This window comes from Papilio polytes, unplaced genomic scaffold, assembly GCF_000836215.1.
Source record: "Papilio polytes unplaced genomic scaffold, Ppol_1.0 DF821400.1, whole genome shotgun sequence".
Lineage (NCBI taxonomy): Eukaryota > Metazoa > Arthropoda > Insecta > Lepidoptera > Papilionidae > Papilio > Papilio polytes.
In genome coordinates, this window is record NW_013527804.1 from 3,232,874 (window position 1) to 3,252,175 (window position 19,302).

Consider the following 19,302-nt stretch of genomic DNA (forward strand, 5'->3'; position numbering starts at 1 on the left):
TATATATTCCAAAGTCGAATTACAAATAGCTATTTCTTCAAATTAAATTTAATATAATCTACCCAGGTATTATGCTCTTTATTGTTTAGAATTTGACATTGACAGCATTAATCTACATAATCTTTGTTGACATATTGTCAGTTTTCTTCAGTTTCCGTATCCGAAAACGTATTTTTCTAAGCTGTCAGTTAATTTTTATTATATAAAATTCATAAAATATTTGTTTTCATCAAATTGAGGAGTATAAGCGTATCAATTGACCCTAAAAGTAAAATAATACAAATATGTCTGTCGATATTAACGCTATTGGATCGCATAAGATAAGAAGTGTTCCAGGAGGAGAGGTAATGTTATTTTATTAATTTAATTTTGTTTCGTTTTGGTTTCATTTGTTTATGTGTAATTTGCGGCATTCTATAAATTTATTAGATTAAATTTGTTACAATGCCTTTATATTTGTGTTACAAATATTATTTGTAATTTGTATTACGCAGATCAAAAACCGGTCGTAATGAAAGTAAAGTCGGAAGCGATTTAAATTTATCAATCGAAGTATGATTTTATGTAATAATGTTTACGATACATTTTACATTATAAAACAAAGATTTAATGAGCTGTAGTATTGACTACACTGTACTAATAATTGTATTACGATTTTTGTACTGAAAATTTTAATGATATTTGGGGATTTTCTGTAGAATTGATTCATCAAAACTTTATAAACATTTATTTATGTTTTATTTTATTTATTTATGTTTACAAAGCTATAAAGATGCACTTTAAACTTTGTATTTATTTAATCTTTATTAAGCAATACATTTATCAGAATATATGATAAGATATATTTTTATCATATTGGAAATTTTTAAATGTGATAGATGATTGTTAACAATATTGATAAAAATCATGACATATGTACATCTCTATTCTTGTGGCTTAAGCATATCCTATATCCAAAAAATTAAAAACATCAGAACCCATTACTACTACAATACTAGCTTTTACCTGCGACTCCAACCATGCGGAATTATAAAAACGAATAAAAGAATGTAGCATGTGTGTTCTTCCAGACTATCCTGTACCAAATTTCATCTATATCTGTTCATCCATTTAGGCTACAAACTCAAACAAATAATCATCTATTTAAACATTCATATATTATAATATTAGTATGATAGTATGAGATGGGTAGATAGACATAGTGTGGAAGAACACTTATGCTTTATTTTAATAATATGAGGTGGAAAACGAGTAAGTGACCACCTACTCTGCTACCTACCTACCTAAATCTGCCAAAATACCCAAGCGATTGCAGCTCATAGACATCAGCAATATAAATGGGTTGCCTACCCTTAATAAACAGAGAAGATGCACCTAAAGACAATATTTCCCCTTTCTCCTTCGCCGTCAAATCCACTTTACCTTCCCATTTATACCTTATAAGAAAAGGGTGGTAAGAGAAGGGACTTTAATTAGGTCTCCAGTACCACACTCATTAGACAAAATGCGGCTACTTATTTTTTTTTTAAATTATAACAACAATATTTGTTTTTTTCAGCAAGTGGAACTAAAGACCTTCTGGCAAGATCAGGATGCTGTGGTCATCTTCTTCCGGCGCTGGGGCTGTATGCTGTGTAGACTATGGGCTAAGGAGGTGAGGCTTTTCTTCTCATTACTCAAGTCACTGTATGTAATACATTATGGTATACAATTCCTGGGTAATGTGTTACTTCCAAAATTGCCCAGAAATGTCAAAAGAATTCTGTTAGACATTTTTTGTGAGATATCTATACATTTACTAAATACCAAATGGTTATAAAACAATAGATGATGCTACGACTTTGTCCATGAAATAAAAAAAAATAGGCTAGGCTATGTTACTCAGTGATAATGTAGCTTTTTAAAGGTGAAGGATTTTTTTAAATCAACCCAGTAGTTTTTGAGTTATTTCAATACATACAAAAAAACAAATCTATCCTCTTTATGATATTAGTGATACTTAGAAATGAAAAAAATATTTTCTTTCTGTTTATCCCCTCTTTCATCAATTAAGGGTAATTCATCTGTTATTGCAGATGTCAGAATTCTCTTCGCTATTTCGGCGAAAGAAATACATGGTTTGTTTGTTACAATAAGACATATATTTTATGTTTTAAAGCGTATATTTACAAGGTCAGAACAATTTTATATACTTCATGTTAATTCTCAGTACAATAATTGCAGTGTTGAATAATGAGTTTATTCATGCAATCAGATAATTATACCTATTCTATAACAGAGTTTCCCAAACTTTTGGGTTGTAGACCCCTTGCTATGTTTTTCCGTGTTGAGTAGACCCCGATTACCCAATGTTGATTTCCTGTTAATTTCTAACTGTAGTCAAGTTTAGTGTTGAAAACTTGAAATAAAAACACATGTTAATTTATACATTTATTATTTAAATTTAAATTAAAACTACTCAAATTTAATCATGTCTATATTTTGGTATAAGATAGTGTGATGTAACTATCAGTGTATGTGTTGAAATCCACTATCGTGGACCCCCATTTTCATTTCATGTACCCCCAATTTTTTTTCACTGACTTTAACCCCTTGCAGGTTGTCAAAGACCCCTAGGGGTCGATATAGACCACTTTGGGAATCACTGTTCTAGAATAAGTCAATTGTAATAATTTCTAACTTCCTATAAGATGAAGTTATAATGCAAATTACTATGTGTCACAGATAGATTGTAAACTTTGTCAGTTTGTAATGTTACTAGACATTATAAAATAACATTGACTTTTCAGTCATTTTATATTATGCCTGAATATGAATCTGAGATAAGATAGATGTGTAGGTAAATTTTTATTTCTGACAAGACTGAAAAGATATAATTATAAATTAATATAGGAAAAATTTTGTGCAAATCAATAGCATTACTTAATATACAAATTTAGCCTTGGCAAGTAACATTGAGGCTATATAGGATAACATAGGCTATTATTTTGATACCAAGTGAATGTAGTCGCGGCGTACAGCTAGTCTTTTTTAAATAAATAACATCATGATATGAAGTGTTTTTAGACTATGTATTCATGTAATGTGCAAAAAAATAAATAAATGCAAGATTTAGTTATGCATGCAGTTTATCTCTTTGTTATATTTCAGTTTCTCATGATAAAAATATTTCAATATAAGCAAATTACATTCAGTTGTATAAAAATAAAACTATTATAATGAGGGAATATTTTTATTTTTAATAATTGCATATTATGTGACAAGACGATGGGGACATAAACCAGAATGTGTTAATATTTAATGTAGATGACTACAAAGGTAGAGGAAGACTGAAGAAAATATGCCTAGATTGTGTGAAAGAAAAGCTTAAGAAAGGAGTGGATTCAGATATGACGGCTGATAGAGATGTATGGAAGAGCACATACTGTGCCAACCCTCCGTAAGGGATAAGGGCAAGTTGATGATGTTACAAATAAACTCTAACATACTAACTTTGTACTACAAATTTGTTACTAAGTTTAACGTTATACCGCGTTTATTTGTAAAGCTGAAACTACTGGACAGATTTCTTTACCATTAGAAAGCTTTTACCATTAGAAAGCTTAATAATCTAAGGGACATAGGCTATATTTATAACTGTTGCTAAGTGCTTGAAAAATGAATGTTTTGTATCCCTAATGTGTTATTTCAATTGAGAATAATTTTTTTGTTGAAATATGTTTTTCAGTTGAGCGAGATTGCACCAGTTTTGAAGAAAAACAACATAAAACTGGTGGGAATTGGTGTTGAAAATGCTGGTTCTAAGGATTTTATGGAGGGAAAATATTTTGATGGCGGTAAGTTGGCCCAAGTATTATTGTAAAAATATTGTACAGTATTTTTAACTGTTCGGCCATAATCTATACTAATATTATAAAGAGAAAAGATTTGTATTTTTGTATGTATTGAAATAACTCAAAAACTATGGACTGATTAAAAAAATTCTTTCACCATTAAAAAGCTATGTTATCCCTGAGTAAAACAGGCTATTTTTTTTTTAATATTACGCAGGCGATGTCGCAAGCAATAGCTAGTACTTTAATAAATACTACATGATACAAAAATAATTAAATAAGATAAAACTTCTCTTATCTTTTCTGTCATATCCATACCCTTCCTATTGATCTATACTAATATTATAAGAGAAAAGATTTGTATTTTTGTATGTATTGAAATAACTCAAACTACTGGACGGATACAAAAAATTATTTCATCATTAAAGCTATATTATCTGGGAATAACATTGGCTACATTTTTAATTTTTAAACTTCACGCGGAAGTTACAAGCTAACAAGTAATTTAAAATATAGCCTAAGTTACAGATAATGTAGCTTGATGAATAAATTTTGATTTTTTAAAAATATTTCTGGAGCTTATTTCTAAGCGTAGATATGTCTGTATTTATCATATCTTTATTTTCTTATTCTTATATATAATATATTTCACATGATTTTCTTAAAAAAAATAACAAAATAAAATATGTTATATAAAAAAATAGAAGTCCACCGGCTGCGGAATCCGATGACTCAAGCTACCAGTGGTCAGGGCTGCAGAGACAGGAACCTCCTCACTATGCGTGCGGTTTCTAAAATAACCGCCTTTTAAATCGGGCCCTTACATCCAACTGTTATTATTATTAATAATTACTCATTTATGTTAATTTCAGAGTTATATCATGTGGAAGATATCTCAACATACAATACTTTGGGCTTTAAAAGATTCAACGTCGTGTCAATTATAACATCCTTATTCTGGAAACAATCCAGGGAAGCGATTGCGAAAGGAAGGGGAATGGGTAAAGTATAAATAATTTTTATAAATATAAATGCGATAGTTTGGATGGATTTGGATTGTTTTACTTACAAGAATGTCCCCAACGGATATCTACTTGTAAAAATGTGTGATTTTAAGGGCATCTCCCACAACTGACTGATAGAGGCTCAGATAGCTTAAAAATGACGTCACTGTCAGACAAGGGAACAAAATCCGATATTTCCATCACATTTTACACGTTGGATTGTTATCAGACAATTTACAATTTGGTGGGACGGGCCAAATACAAAATTTATTTATTTATTATTGATATTAGAGTTTGGAGCCTAACTGCTGAATGGATTTCAATGAAATTTTTCATAAATTTAGAGGATAGTCTGTAACATATAGGCTACTTACTTTTTAAATTACACTCGGCCAGAGTCCGAGGCGTAAGCTAGTTTATATTACTGTTAAATTGTTAGTATTAGTTTAGTTTGATTTTTCAGATTTTTTAATTAATATTTGGTTATTAATAATATCAATAGAGTTTTATAGTTATTATCAATAAAATGCAAATATAATATAGGTTTGCACAGCGATCTAATTGGCGACAGTTTACAAAATGGCGGCTGCTTGTTGATTCAAAATGGCGGCAAATCGCGTCACTTCGTGCAACTCGGTCCCGCGGATATGTTACCAAATGTGGACATTCTAGAGGTTTCTGTATTTGTAAATTTTCTAATTAGGTCTAGGTGGAGATTACAAAGGTGATTGGGTGCAAACGGGGGGCGCGTTGTTAGTTGGAAAGGGCGGGAATGTCCGCCATTTTGTGCAGACGGGACCGGGGGATCATTTGGATAATAAGGAGATATTGAAGGTGGGTTTAGATGATTTTTTATAAATAAAACACTATTTATTGACAAAAAAATTACAAAATCGTTAATGAAATTAAAAAAAAAAGTCTTAGATAGGTCTGCTTTTAATTAGGTATGCATGCTTTTGAGAAGTATACTTATTGGGTGTTACAGGAATTATAGTCTGAGGCATAGCACGAAAATTTGTGAAAAAGTGTTATAAGTTTAAAAGGGATTGGTGTTAGATTATCGAAAATGTAAAACTACCTCTAGATCTAAATTATTCCTTGGTGACGCATTATTTGTATTTAATTATATATTCGAATATAAGAAAATAATTGTATTCGTAACCAACAATAAAGTTGGTATAATTTACTTCCGATTTGACGCTACTAAAATGTCTTATATTGTCGATGCTTTCTTGTAAAATTTCGTGCTATATCCTCTGCGTTAGATAATGTCAAACTTGTTGACATGATTTTATTTTAATTCTAACTTGAATTTAAAATTACATTCTTGTTTTGTTTTAATGAATGTTTTTTTTTCAGCATTTCAATTTAGAAGCAGAATACAAAGAAGAGACGATGGCAAATAAAGTCCGTGATAATATTGAATGTAATGTACGTAGATAATTATATTAACACTAGCTGTTCGCGGGCGGCTTTACCCGCACGAAATAATAAATTTATTGTTTGTTTGTCAAATTCTCAATTGCAAATGTCAAAATACCAATTACTTTACTATGGCAATCTTGCTTCCTTATGGTCAACTTATGGCCTCTTTCCCACATTAGGGTTTTTATCCAAAATATTTACACTCTAAGTTTAATGGTGTGAAAATATATTGCCTAAAGCGTGACATAAGTGTAGGGCTTTTTATTAAAGAAAGAATTATTCAAAAATATGCTGTAATTGCCCACATCTTGGGCAACAAAGAAGTGTTTTTACGCTTTATTATAATAGTATAGATAAGCTATAACTTCTTAAAAAGTCTTTTGTATGGAAACTTATTACCGACGTACAGTCGCGGTAATCTGCAGTGATACACTTACAGAAAAGCTTTCATTCTTGCAAAATGTCTTTTATTTTTTTTTGTCACAAAAGAGTTTTACACTTTTTAAATTTCCAGACAGAAGCAACGTGATAAGCCAAGTATCAAGAATTTCCTTCCATTTGAGCCGATTCATGTAATTTGGTGCTCAAGAAGATGTAAGCAAACTAAAGTCTAGTGGTGTAAGGTTCAAAATCGCATGCTTTTTGGGGCAGGGTATAATTTTTAAAATATAATGTACATATTATTGTGATATACGTTTATTAATGTTTTATTTTCTGAAATTATAAGTCTTTTTTAATTTGTGTTTTATTTTCTCTTTACATTTAGTTTTTTTTTATAATACGAAAATATAGCAAACTTTTCGTGTCTAAAACATGCAACTATTTTTGAATATATGTAAAGAAAATAATATTAAAAAAACAAATGTAAAAGTCATATTTTATTAGGCGTAAAATATAATTCTTATATAGACAATTTTAATTACGTGCTAATATAACAGTTTTCTTAGTTAACTCGCTTAAAACACTAATAAGTTAAACGTTATTTTTCATACAACTATATACACAAGTATGAGCTGAATAAATACACAATTGAAAAATGTCCTTTTATATTTATTTACAATAAGATTCTCATAAATAATATTGTAAAATGAATTAACCTTATATTATATTAACAATATTATAGTTTTTATTGAAACCATGACTTTTTTTATTATTTTTACCTTAATCTGTGACTCAAAGCCTATACTGAAATATTGATTTTATAATTAAATAAAAAATCATGCATTTAAGGGTTAGCAGTGGTTGTTAATCTAAGAGTGGTAGAGCCCGCTTTAACATCTTCGCACGAATGGGTCGGCTCGCCTTAGCAATACCACGACCACACAGAAAACTGGCGTGAAGTGGAAGCAGTTCCGCGTAGTCTGATGAGTGTGGTGTCGGAGGCCGAATTTAGTCCCTTTCCCTTTCCATCCTTTTCTTAAGAGGTATGGATGGGAAGGAAAAGTGGATTTGGCGGTGAAGGAGACGCATAGTAAGGGGAAATGTCCTCTTTATGTGTGTCTCGTCCTCCGTCAATGAAGGGTAGACAGTGCATCTGCAATTGAGGATGTTTATAGGCAGCGGTCGCTTTCTATTTAGGTGGATCAGGTAGCCGCTTACTCGTTTGCCACCTTATATTAATAAAAAAACTACTACCTCTTACTTACTGCATTGTACTTTTATTGGACATTGCTACGAACTTTTTTGTATTTCTTCCTCTACCTTTCGTAGAAACCGTACATAGACTATAATTTGGGGTCAGATAGTATATCTTTTCATCATCAATATCATGATATATTACGTTATCATCAGCATCAAATACAACACGAAAAGGCGTGCCATTACCAAAAGCACCAATTTCTACTAAACTATCTTTGCTATAATCCAATTTGTAAATCCCACGACTCGCTGGCTGAATGAAATGCACTTCACCTTTTTTGTCTATGGCTAGAGAAAATATCTCATCTATGAAAAACTCGGCGTTCTTAGTGCCGTTCTTTAATCGATAAATAATCGATTCGCTCATAAAATATAAATCGTTCTTTTTATCGATTACGAAATCATCGATATGATAATTCGATAGTTGTGGGATACTTATCGATCTGTTTTTATCGTAAATATAAATACCTTTCGATTTAAATAGAGAGTAATAAAGTTTGTTTTTAAATTGTAAATGCCATATTGTTTTGTCTGTTAGTCCGAGTGATTTGATCTTTTTAGATTTTGGGTTGTAATTATAAATCCCAACTGTACCAGACATGTAAAATTCCCTTGTTTTTTGGTCGACAGCATGACCAAAAGTAAATGCAATTTTCGGGATAACTTTAAATTTTATATTATTTAAATCGAATGCTCCAGTATGGTCTATAGAGTGGTTTGTCTGGTAATGAAAATAAAGTATATTTGCGGTTGTATCAACCGCCAGTTGTCCGGAGAACTTGTGTGCAGTGAAGACATTGGAGCGGGTGTGGCAGATTCCGTCGAAGCAAGCGTGACAAGATGGCCGACGGTAGGGTAAAACACAATTTATAGTCGACAGTACTAATATTATTTTCATTTTAGTTCTGAAAGGGAGAGAAGGAATGATAGTGATCAATAAAATATTATTGTTAAAACAAAGGTCAGGAGGTTTTAGGAAAATACAACAAGGGAGAATACGATAAGGTTTTCCGCAAGGTTAATAGACGCCTGATATTAAAGTGATGTAAATAAACATGCTGTCAGAATTTACGAAAACACAACTTAGAATAGATTAAAAATACTGCTGAAAGTCTATCTACGTAAAAATCTAAGGTATAAGACGCAATAACAAATGTAAGAGGTATCTACATTGCGTGATAATAGAAGTCTTCAGTGTTATTAAAGTTGATTTTATTTGAATGTTCCGGCGTATTTCGTAATATTAAAATGTAAACTTACTTGAACTTCCGATCCGCCATTATCGCAATTGACAATTAAAAAATATTAAAAACAATAGAACATTTTTAATCTACATCCGTAAAGTAGCATTTGTTGGTTATGACTAAACTCTATGATTTCGTTACCAGCTGTTTTAACGATTGTCACCATGACGTTTTGACCTTTTGTATATTTTTATCATTAGAATGATTAATTATGTAAACAAGCTTATCGTAGTTACACATTAATTTTATTGGGTATAATTGTTTATCGAACTTGGGAGAAAACTTTGGAATTTTTTAAGATAATGTAATTTCCGTACGCTTTAATAAAATAAATAATAGTCACTGACGACTCTATTGTTTTCCTAGCTGTGCCCCTGTTCCATCATCTGCATGCATACATTTCTCAAATTCTCAATTGCCAATCTCATAATTACCGTTACCATAATAACCTTGCATTATTAATGTTTTGCAATTTGTAGTTTATGGTTGCTTTCCCACATGAAGGTTTTTCCAATTTAGTTATCCCCTAAGTTTAATAGCGTGATAATTGTAGCATAAAGCGTGTCGTAAGTATAGGGCTTATTATTTAAGAAAGAATTACTCAAAAATATGTTGTGATTGCTTACATCCTCCACTAGGAAGTAGTGTGTGTTTACGCTTTATTATATTAACATGGCAGTATTGATTAATGAACTAGTATACTAAACAACCAATGAATACTTTTCCGTCAGTAACAATGGCTACACAGAGGTAACTGTTCCCATTATTGAAGCACCCGCACAAAACACATTGTTATCAATAAATGTTTGGATAATGTAAACAAACATTCATACATCCACATTTCGTTTATTTTCATATATAAGGTGGCAAAAAGTCACCTGGATTTGCCTAATTATCGAAGGGACCGATGTCCACAGACACTTTTCGATAGAAGGGGGACAAAAGGGGTATCTCCCTTTCCGTGTCAATTTCTTACAAGAAAAGCATGTAAAGGGAAAATGGACTAGAATTAAGCCTGCGTCACTCAAACTTATTAAACGAAATGCGGAATTAGCTCCACTTCACGCTTAGCTAGCATACACATTCGGGCAACAGATGGCTTTACCACTGTTAAACACACACTTAAATGAGATAGGTTTTTAACGGGTACTTAAGTATATAAGGTCGATTTGCTGCAATTATTATAGAGAACTTGGAGTAATTGACATCTATATGTCGTAATATAAGTAAATCGAGTTTGCCTTTTTTTATATATTTCTTTACGTTATTCGAATTATTATCGATATTGAATTGTTAGACTCGCTTGGTAATTGTTTTATATTAATTTCTCACGTCTGCCTTGATTTCAAGGTTAAATAAAAAACAAAAGAGGTTTATGGTAATTTCTAATGTTTTCACAAATATTATCGGTTGAATATTTTGAAAAGCATTGAGTTTGTGGACACAACACGACTGTTTGATGATGCATTTCAAAATATTTAGATGTAGTAACGTGCGGTGATGATGTTATGAAAATGCATTTGTTGAATGTTTTAAATCTACTCAAATTATTTCAACATGGTTCAGTTACGTTCGTTTCATCATTCGACGTGTCTGTGCTGAACTGGGAACTCGCTCTGATGGTGAGTTTCGTGTTGATTTTTCTTTTTTATTACATTTACTTTTTTTACGTTAACAGCGGTAGTGCCCGCTTTAACATTTTCGCACGAATGGGCCGTCACACCGTGTAATACCACGACCACACAGAAAACAGGCTTGAAGTGCAGATGCATAGGAAGGGGAAATATCTTCTTTATGTGCGTCTCCTCCGTCGAATAAGGATAGGCATCTGGAATTGCGGATGTCTGTTGGCAGCGGTCGCTTCGCTTGGCGGATTCAGGTGGCCGCTTAGTCGTTTGCCAACATATAAAAAAATCATTCCATCCTATTAAAAGTTGGTTTTAATGTGGGTAGAATTACAAAATTTCTTTCAAATGTGGACGGTATTGATAAAAAATCCGTGACATTGATTTTAACAAGTTTTTTTTATAGGATTTATTGGCGATGACAATTATACTGGTTGGTTTAACCAACGTCATTGCGACTCCGTGTTGCGAGCACGGTCATGTGAGTATTTGTATTTTATTTTTAATCTATAACTCAAATTTACAAATAGTTTTTTTTTAATTTCAACTATACAAAATCAACTTAAAAACTTTTTAATAAACCTCAGTGGTTTTTCTAGTTCTTCAGTGGCTAGTGTATACAAATATTATTTCAGTTTATGCGTAACATTTCTTGTGTTAGGTATACATTTTATTAAATGTGAGGGTAGTTCGTTAACTAATCTAGTTTTAAACGACAGATGTATCTGATACACGCTGGAATAGGTTATTTCGTTACACTGACGAAACGAGAGTTAGTTGTTAATAATATTTTACATCGAATTTCTTACAATAATTTTATTGTATTTCAGAAAAATTGCACTCGTAAATTACGACAAGATTCACCACCGAAACTGGACCACCTTTCTAACAACGGGTCCAGCACACTAACATCGTACAAGAAGAGTACATTAAAACCGATCGCAGAAGATAAACTAAAGAAGGAAACCGCGACCGAGGGAAGAACGAGGAAGAAACTGAAGAAGTTAAAAGATAATAGAGAAGACTGGGAGGAATTAGTTATTGGACAAGAAGACGCGGAGGTGCTGGACGGTGCTATGGATAGAGAGGATCATGCGACGCATTATCTAACGGAGTTATTGGTTAGTATTTAAAAAAAAACTAAAAAAGTAGCGTTAGGATTGGTGCAACACTAGATTATTGACATATACGTCCCGTCCCTATCTGACAGCTGTCAGTGTCATTTAGAGGTAATGGAATAGCGCGCCATTGTGACGAGATTAGTAGCTCTGAGTGTTTAATTATGTTGTTGACTCTCATATATAGCAATACTAGCTTTCGCTCGCGACTCCGTTCGCGCGGAATTAAAAAACAAAAGTGAGTAGCCTATGTGTTCTTCCCGACTATTCTCTACATCTATGCCAAATTTCATCGAGATCCTTTCAGCCGTTTAGGCTACAAACTCTAACAAACATCCATCCATCTAAACTTTGCCATTTATACTATTAGTAAGATAAAATACACAGACTAGCCCTGGCTATCTTAATTCATCTCGACCAGCAGTTGATTTAAGGGGACCAAGCCGATGATTAAGGAGGGCTTGGAATATTTTTTTTATTTCCAAAGAGATAGCTTATCAACAAATCTAGTTATAAAGTGACAAGTTTTTGAATTTCCTATTTGGGTGTATTTTATTTCGCAGTAGTCTCAAATGTGTAGATTTTAATCAAATTTATTATGATTTTTGTTCACAGCCAATTCATATAGACGAAGAAAACGAGAGAATGGAAGATATACTACAGTTTTGAAGTTCTGAGAGAAAAAAACACATTTAGAATACTTTCAATTAAAAAAAGTATACATATTAAAAATCTTCAATAATAAAACAGGCCGGAATAATTTAAACAAAGCATATTTAATATTATTATAATTTGTAAATTAATAATGGAGTAATATTTTTTATTAAAATAAAACACTTTAAAATATACATTTTTCTTAAATAATTAAACACTCACTTTGTTAGTTATAAATCTAATTTTCGTCTACTTAAGTTTACTTTTGTGTAATTAATTTTGTCAAGAATTCATTTATGTATTACAATATTAATTAACTTACAATCAGGATTGTTAAGTTAGAACTTTACGGGTTTTAAGATCAATTTATTACTAAGGTAAATTATTTCTTATGTATAGTAAAAAATGATCGTTATCTGATCTTATATCTGGTCACTTAGAGGTCAGAAGGGAAGTATTGTTCCGTCGAAACTGACCATTTAAGATATAAATAAAATTAAATAGATTAATTTTAATATTTAAAATAATATTAGTAATATTATAACAATGTAATACATATATATTTCAATTCCTATTGATTTTAAGCCAAGAATAAAGTAATATAAAATTGAAAGTAATTGATTGCATTTTATTTGAAAAAAACAAAAGTGAGTAGCCTATATGTTCTTCCAGACTATCCTCTACGTCTGTGCCAAATTTCATCGAGATCCGTTCAGCCGTTTAGGCTACAAACTCTAACAAACATCCATCCATCTAAACTTTCACAATTATAATATTAGTATGATTTTTAATTAGAACTAGTGTTTAGAATACATTTTTTTTATTTTTGTTAATTGTATATATTTTAATTATGTGTAATTAATCTTACATGATTTAAATAAGTAAATGAAAAAAAAATAGATTAGTTCAGACTTTAATCCTTATCAATTACGAATTTAGAAGCTAAAAGCTCAAGTAGGCATGCTATCAGAGCCGAATATCTAAATGTTGACCATTTTCTAAACAGTTACAGTTTATTTATTTTTCGTCAGCGTGAAAATAAAAAAAATATAGCCTATGTTACTCAGTGATAACGTAGATTTTAATGATATAAGAATTTTTGTAATCGACACAGTAGTTATTGAGTTATTTCAATAAATACAAAAATACAAATCTTTCCTCTTTATAACAAATAGGTTAACAGTGAGGTGTCAAAATTAGGGACTTTGACCCAATTAAAAAAAAAAGGAAATAGAAACCGAGGTCGGGATTGTAATCCATCTAACGAGACTTTTTTAACCTTGAATAAATTAAAAAATTGGACCATTGCCAACTAAGGTTTTGTTGATGGTCATACAAAAACTGCAATTTTGTATCCTTAAAATTACAATATAATATGTATATCAGGTACCGATGACATAGCTATATTGACCTGCTCGTTCGAGGTCGGATCTTAATAGATTCGAGTCGTGTTCGGGTCAATACCATCCGTGCGGACCTCTGAATCACCGTCACTATACGAAATATAGACTGACCATTACTGGTTTGTTTACCTTATCATGCGTTCCAAATTTAAACAATTCCATAGACCAGAGGTTGACCTTTGTTTGGTCAGGGAGCATTTTTACATCGTTTAACGTAAAGTCATTAAAAACCGTTTTTGAACCGACTTCCCAAAAGAAGGTACTCAATTCGTCTGTTATTTTTTTAATGTGTGTTACGATATTATTCCTGCTCTGATTGACCTATTTTGATTATTCTTTTTTTAGTAAAGGTAGTGCTTGCATGTCGGTCCTATTATTTTGTTTAAATTTTGGAGTCAAAGACTACGCAGTTACCAGTTTACCTCTAAAATACGTGACGAAAATTGCGATCTTGTTTTCTTTGGTCAAATAGTTACTTTTTCACCTGATAGTCGCTGCACAAATGTGATATTTTAGACGATATCGATACGAATACTTTTCTGTGAATATTTTTAAGATCCAGTATCGATATCGCTGTCGATCAATGACTTATTGTCCCCCTAAAATTAAAATTCGCGGATATTTATGCTTTAGCGCTAATATGCTAAAACAAGTGAATTCCAAAATCTTTCTAGCAAAATTCTTGTTGAATTAAGTCTTAAGAAGCTTAGTTTTCTTGCTTTTCTGCAAAATAAGAGGAAGTGATTTTGGCAAAACGCCAATTGTCTAATTGGACCGCGATAAACAGAATTTGTGACCTAACATTATTATAATTTTTAGTTGACATTGGCTCAAAAAAAATTAAATCGTATAATCTGTGCCGTTTTATTAGTTTACGGCTAATTTTCTCAATTACTTATGAAGCTAGTGATACTTACGTGGAATTCAAAAGAAGTGAAAATTTGTATTAAAAAATTACCTTTATAAGGTTATACATAGACGTTTTTTTTAAATACATAGACGTAAAAACCAGACATTTTTGTATTATCAAATTAAACATCGAAATTATTAAAAAATCCATAGACAAGATATGAAATCAGTTAGTGAAATATTTAAAAAATAAATTCTCATTTCTATTAAATTCGACTATAGTTTCATGTACAAACCATTAGATTTGGCCCAAAACAACGCACAAATAATTCTATATTCCGTACTCTATCGAATGGAACCTACTCTATTGTTTATGGACAGAACATTGCCAACTGTTACGATATATTTGTTTGGATAAAAGCCAGAATGAATGCTACAAGATGTTTACTGTTATTTGACTGATCTATGTAGATTTTTAGTCTGTGGAACTTCTACATTAAAATTAATATGGTTGGATGTTAGAGCTTGTAGCGTACTGCTGAACGGATCTGGAGGAAATTTGGCATAGATGAAGATAGTCTGGAAGAACATATAGGCTGCTTTCTTTTGTTTTTAATTCCACGAGGACGTAGTCACGGGCGAAGGCTAGTAGTAAATATACGAATAAAGGTTCATCGTTTAACTGCAAATTTTAATCTCGGAAACATTGTTGTTTCTTCTTACCATAGATTAATAAAATGATTTTGTTCACATGTGACGGCATAGAATATAGATCTATATTTATTTAGTTTTACTTCGAATTATTGATCTGTATTGTTCAAAACCAAAGTCAATTTCTTCTATTTCCTTCTATTTACAAATTGTAAGAAAATAATTTACGTTTTAAGCAAGACCGCAAAACAAAATTTAATTTCAAAGGCGCTTAATTTCGATTTTAAAGATCCATATACCCATATACAACTTTACTCTTAAAGATATCTGTCTTAACCAAAGTCCAAAGTGCTTGGCAATTTGTTAAGCACGTGTGAAACTTTGCTCTTTGTTTTTTTATCTGTTCCCACATTCGTATCACGTTTGAAGGGAGGGATTTCCTGGAGGCTCTCAATGGTAGCGTACATTCAAAAATATTCGAGAGAATGTGCGGAATAAGAAATACGTCACAGGACAGGAAAGAGGAAAATCGTGTCGGTGGTGGAAAAAAATCATTACTCCGTTACAGGCCTTGTGTTTCGGAGAGGGAAAGCTTTGAGGAAATCTTTTGAAACTCTTCTAATGGTAATTTATGTTATAGTTACATATAAGTTTAATTTGAAATTTAAGAATGAATTCGATAAGAAATCGTACTAGTTAATTTAAAGATATTTTTGCACTTTTCAAACTATGTCACTTAACAAACAATACACGGAAAAAGAACTAGGTTAGCGCGTTTAAATTTTTAAAGTGTGACATATCTTGTTAGTTTAAATTTCAAAAAAGTATCACCGCGTTCCACGATTTTTTTTAAATTCTATGTCAACTGCCAGTTGAAAAATAGGTTGAAGTCGGATGCAGAATTAAAAAAAATATTTAGTAGTAACATCGTTCCAGCCAGTTCAAATCTGGAACGTGAAACTTTTAAGTGTTGCCAGTGTCGAAGTAGCTCGCAGCTAGATCAGCCGCAAGAGGGTATAATGAGGGCCATCGTGGGGAAAAAACCCTCACAGAAATGGGGTAAAAACTTCTAGCAACCGACCAATTAAAAATGTGTGGAAAAATGTATGAGTAGGCACGAGTGGATAATTATTTTTTTAAATTGTTTATGGCTGACTCTAAATTGCTGTTGTAATGTTGGTACAAAAGCAGACAAGATTTCAGAAACTACTACATGAATTACTGAGTGTTTTAAAAAAACCCAAAACGAATCTTTTGTTTTTAAATACATGTTGTGCATTTCTCTTTACGAAACTTTCATTTTTAGGTTATTAGACTTTTTTTTAATAAACTATAATATTAAAATTAAACTTCATCTTAATTTATTTTCTATCTTGGAGTATTCATCATACTTAACAGTACTTAAAAACAGATTTCATATTAATCTTTGCTTTATTTTCAGAATCAATTTCTCTCGAACGGAGACCCGTTTTTTTTAAATAAAGCAATACAGAGCAAATGTCGTACCATTTCTCAGGCTTCGAGATTTTCGTTATAAAAGTTGTGTGCTTCAAAGTTTAAGTGATTGTTGTACTTTAAAGGAAAGCTGGGAAATTGAATTCGATCTGTACTTACAGTTCATTTCTATCAAGAAAGTAAACTACGAAAAGTTACGAATTTATTTATGAGATTAGCAAAATAAACTGTTATAAAAATTTAGCGTGACGTAAACAAGAAAGTAATGAGATTAAAGGGATTATTCCCAACCGTCACCCCGCTCTGTCCCCACGTGGAGACACAGATGAGATTTGAGTTTCACCCGTCCCACCTTTCGCGACGAGGGGACGGATGGAACTTGTTTTGTTTCATAACGGTACCATCTATCTTATTGGTGATAGTGGAACAAAGGTGGGACGGATGAAACATTTTAATCTCACGTGGGGACAGAGCGTGGTGACGGTTGGGAATAATCCGATTAATGGTAACAAAGATTTTGAGATAGTTATGCTTAAGAAGGTAAGGGATTGAATTCATATATGACGGCTGATAGATGTAATAGAAGAGCACATACTGTGCTGATCTTTCGTAGCAAAAAGGATAGAAAGGAGATAAGGGAATTATAATAAAAGCATTTACAGAAAGATTTCATACTAAATGTTACGTATTTTTATAATGGTACCTTAAAAAAATCAATGAAAAACAACTGAATTCTCAACCTTATTCCAATTGAATACAGTCTTATATCAAGTGCCAGATTGAAGCGGGCGCACACCGTTGGCCAAACTATCGCATAAATCAGCGATTATTTTGAAGCCAATTCAACTGTTTAGTTGCACAACTAAAAATCGAGTGCATCCCATATAAGCTCAAAGGAATCATAGCGAGACGAAACAGTCAAAGGTGTGCGCACATTTCTTCTTTAGGGTTTTTTCGGCATGTGTTCGAAGCTATTAATATTGTTACCACGTCCCTTGCGTCTGTGGACAGTCTAATATGTTTCATATTGCCGAGTTACGTAGCATACGTGGTGTAACTTTTCGATTTCCTTATTACAGTACTGTTTGCAGTATGAATGATGTTTGTGGAACCTTCTAGAGTTTATCATATATTGATCTATATCTACACATATCTACTCGTATATCTATATGTTCTATACTAACATAATAAAGTGGAAACACTCACTACTTCATGACGTAGGATGTCAGCAATACCAGTATAGTTTTGAATAATTCTTCTTTTAATAAAAAGCTCTACACTTATGACACGCTTTAGGTTATTTTCATGCTTTTAAACTTAGAGGGTAAATAAATTGAAAACAAAAACCTTCTGGGGAAGAGACCATAAACTACAAGTTGCCAACATTATGAAGCAAGGTTATTATGGTAACGGTAATTTTGACATGCAATTGAGAATTTGACAAATGTAAAAAATGAAATAAAATATAACTTCATGTAAATTAATCCGCATGGGAATATTAATATTTGTTTATATATGAAAAGCATTACAAAGGAGCGTTAAAATTGGCAGTTTTTACTCACTTTTTAATAAATCTTTTTCCACAAAACAAAATATAAGGGTATTTTATTTTCAGTCAGAGCAAGTCGAGGTGTCCCGATATAAAATGTTCGCCTTATTAGCGATGAAAATTGTGAAGTTCATTAGCATGGCAGTGGTGAAAAGTTATCTAGGTTATTTGAATAATTTAAAACTTGCCAAATATTTTCATCTTTAACAAAATTAATTTTTAATAAATCAAACTACCTAAAGCTTAAACTATTAAATTAAAAATGTATTTATATTAACCAATAATCTCCATATATCTTTATATCTTATTCTTTATATAATACATTTTGCAAGATTTGATATAAAAATAAAATAAATACTATATAAAAAATAGAGCACCACCGGCTGCAAGACAGGAACCTCGTCACTATTCGTGCAGTTTCTAAAATAACCGCCTTTTGAATCGGGCCCTTAATCCAACTGTCTAGCGAGAGCTTCTTGAGGTGTTGGTCGAAGCTCTTCGCTATTAGCTAACTAATAATATTATTAAATTAAGAAACAACGCCTCATTTTACGTATTTTTAAATAAAAATAATCAATAAAATCTGTCCACTAGGAGCGGTGTTTAATTAAGATATAGAAACCAGAATTTTACACTTTCAAACTAAAAAAGTCCTTTGAAAGAGGGACACTTCTAAAAAAACAACTCACTCGTTAAAAGCGGTTCAGAGTTTAAGGCTCAGATGTCGCCAGGATTCAGAGATAACCTATTCATTTAGAGAATGGACGAATGTAAAAACTACTTCGAGTAACACCATTAAATGTGGTTGCCCTTATACGTAGCCTAGGGCTGTTGTCTATGGCTTAAGGTGGATA

General features: G+C 31.7%; 3 protein-coding genes across 7 annotated transcripts; 2 read left to right on the plus strand and 1 right to left on the minus strand.

Annotated features, from left to right (window-relative positions):
- Positions 1-136: 136 nt before the first annotated feature.
- On the plus strand, positions 137-6,999 carry LOC106108897 (prostamide/prostaglandin F synthase-like). 4 transcript variants are annotated; one of them, XM_013290222.1, is made up of 7 exons: positions 137-344; positions 1,559-1,654; positions 3,728-3,836; positions 4,706-4,834; positions 5,381-5,511; positions 6,197-6,268; positions 6,781-6,961. In XM_013290222.1, the coding sequence occupies exons 1-7, from the start codon at positions 285-287 to the stop codon at positions 6,874-6,876; spliced, it is 693 nt and encodes a 230-aa protein (XP_013145676.1). In that variant the 5' UTR covers positions 137-284; the 3' UTR covers positions 6,877-6,961. The 4 variants fall into 4 exon arrangements, with proteins under 4 accessions (XP_013145676.1, XP_013145675.1, XP_013145678.1 ...); XM_013290221.1 differs by lacking the exon at positions 5,381-5,511 and adding an exon at positions 5,541-5,671 and having other exon boundaries at positions 138-344; XM_013290224.1 differs by having other exon boundaries at positions 138-344; positions 6,777-6,874.
- Positions 7,000-7,830: 831 nt separating this feature from the next.
- On the minus strand, positions 7,831-9,264 carry LOC106108805. The gene is made up of 2 exons (XM_013290079.1): positions 9,161-9,264; positions 7,831-8,805 (listed from the first exon to the last, which is right to left on the minus strand). The coding sequence occupies exons 1-2, from the start codon at positions 9,178-9,180 to the stop codon at positions 7,905-7,907; spliced, it is 921 nt and encodes a 306-aa protein (XP_013145533.1). The 5' UTR covers positions 9,181-9,264; the 3' UTR covers positions 7,831-7,904.
- A 94-nt stretch (positions 9,265-9,358) lies between these two features.
- Positions 9,359-12,639, plus strand: LOC106108807. Of its 2 annotated transcripts, XM_013290081.1 has the most exons (5): positions 9,359-9,448; positions 10,627-10,766; positions 11,176-11,250; positions 11,600-11,890; positions 12,503-12,639. In XM_013290081.1, exons 2-5 carry the CDS (start codon positions 10,653-10,655, stop codon positions 12,554-12,556), a joined length of 534 nt encoding a protein of 177 aa, XP_013145535.1. In that variant the 5' UTR covers positions 9,359-9,448; positions 10,627-10,652; the 3' UTR covers positions 12,557-12,639. The 2 variants fall into 2 exon arrangements, with proteins under 2 accessions (XP_013145535.1, XP_013145534.1); XM_013290080.1 differs by lacking the exon at positions 9,359-9,448 and having other exon boundaries at positions 10,484-10,766.
- The last annotated feature ends 6,663 nt before the right edge of the window (positions 12,640-19,302 follow it).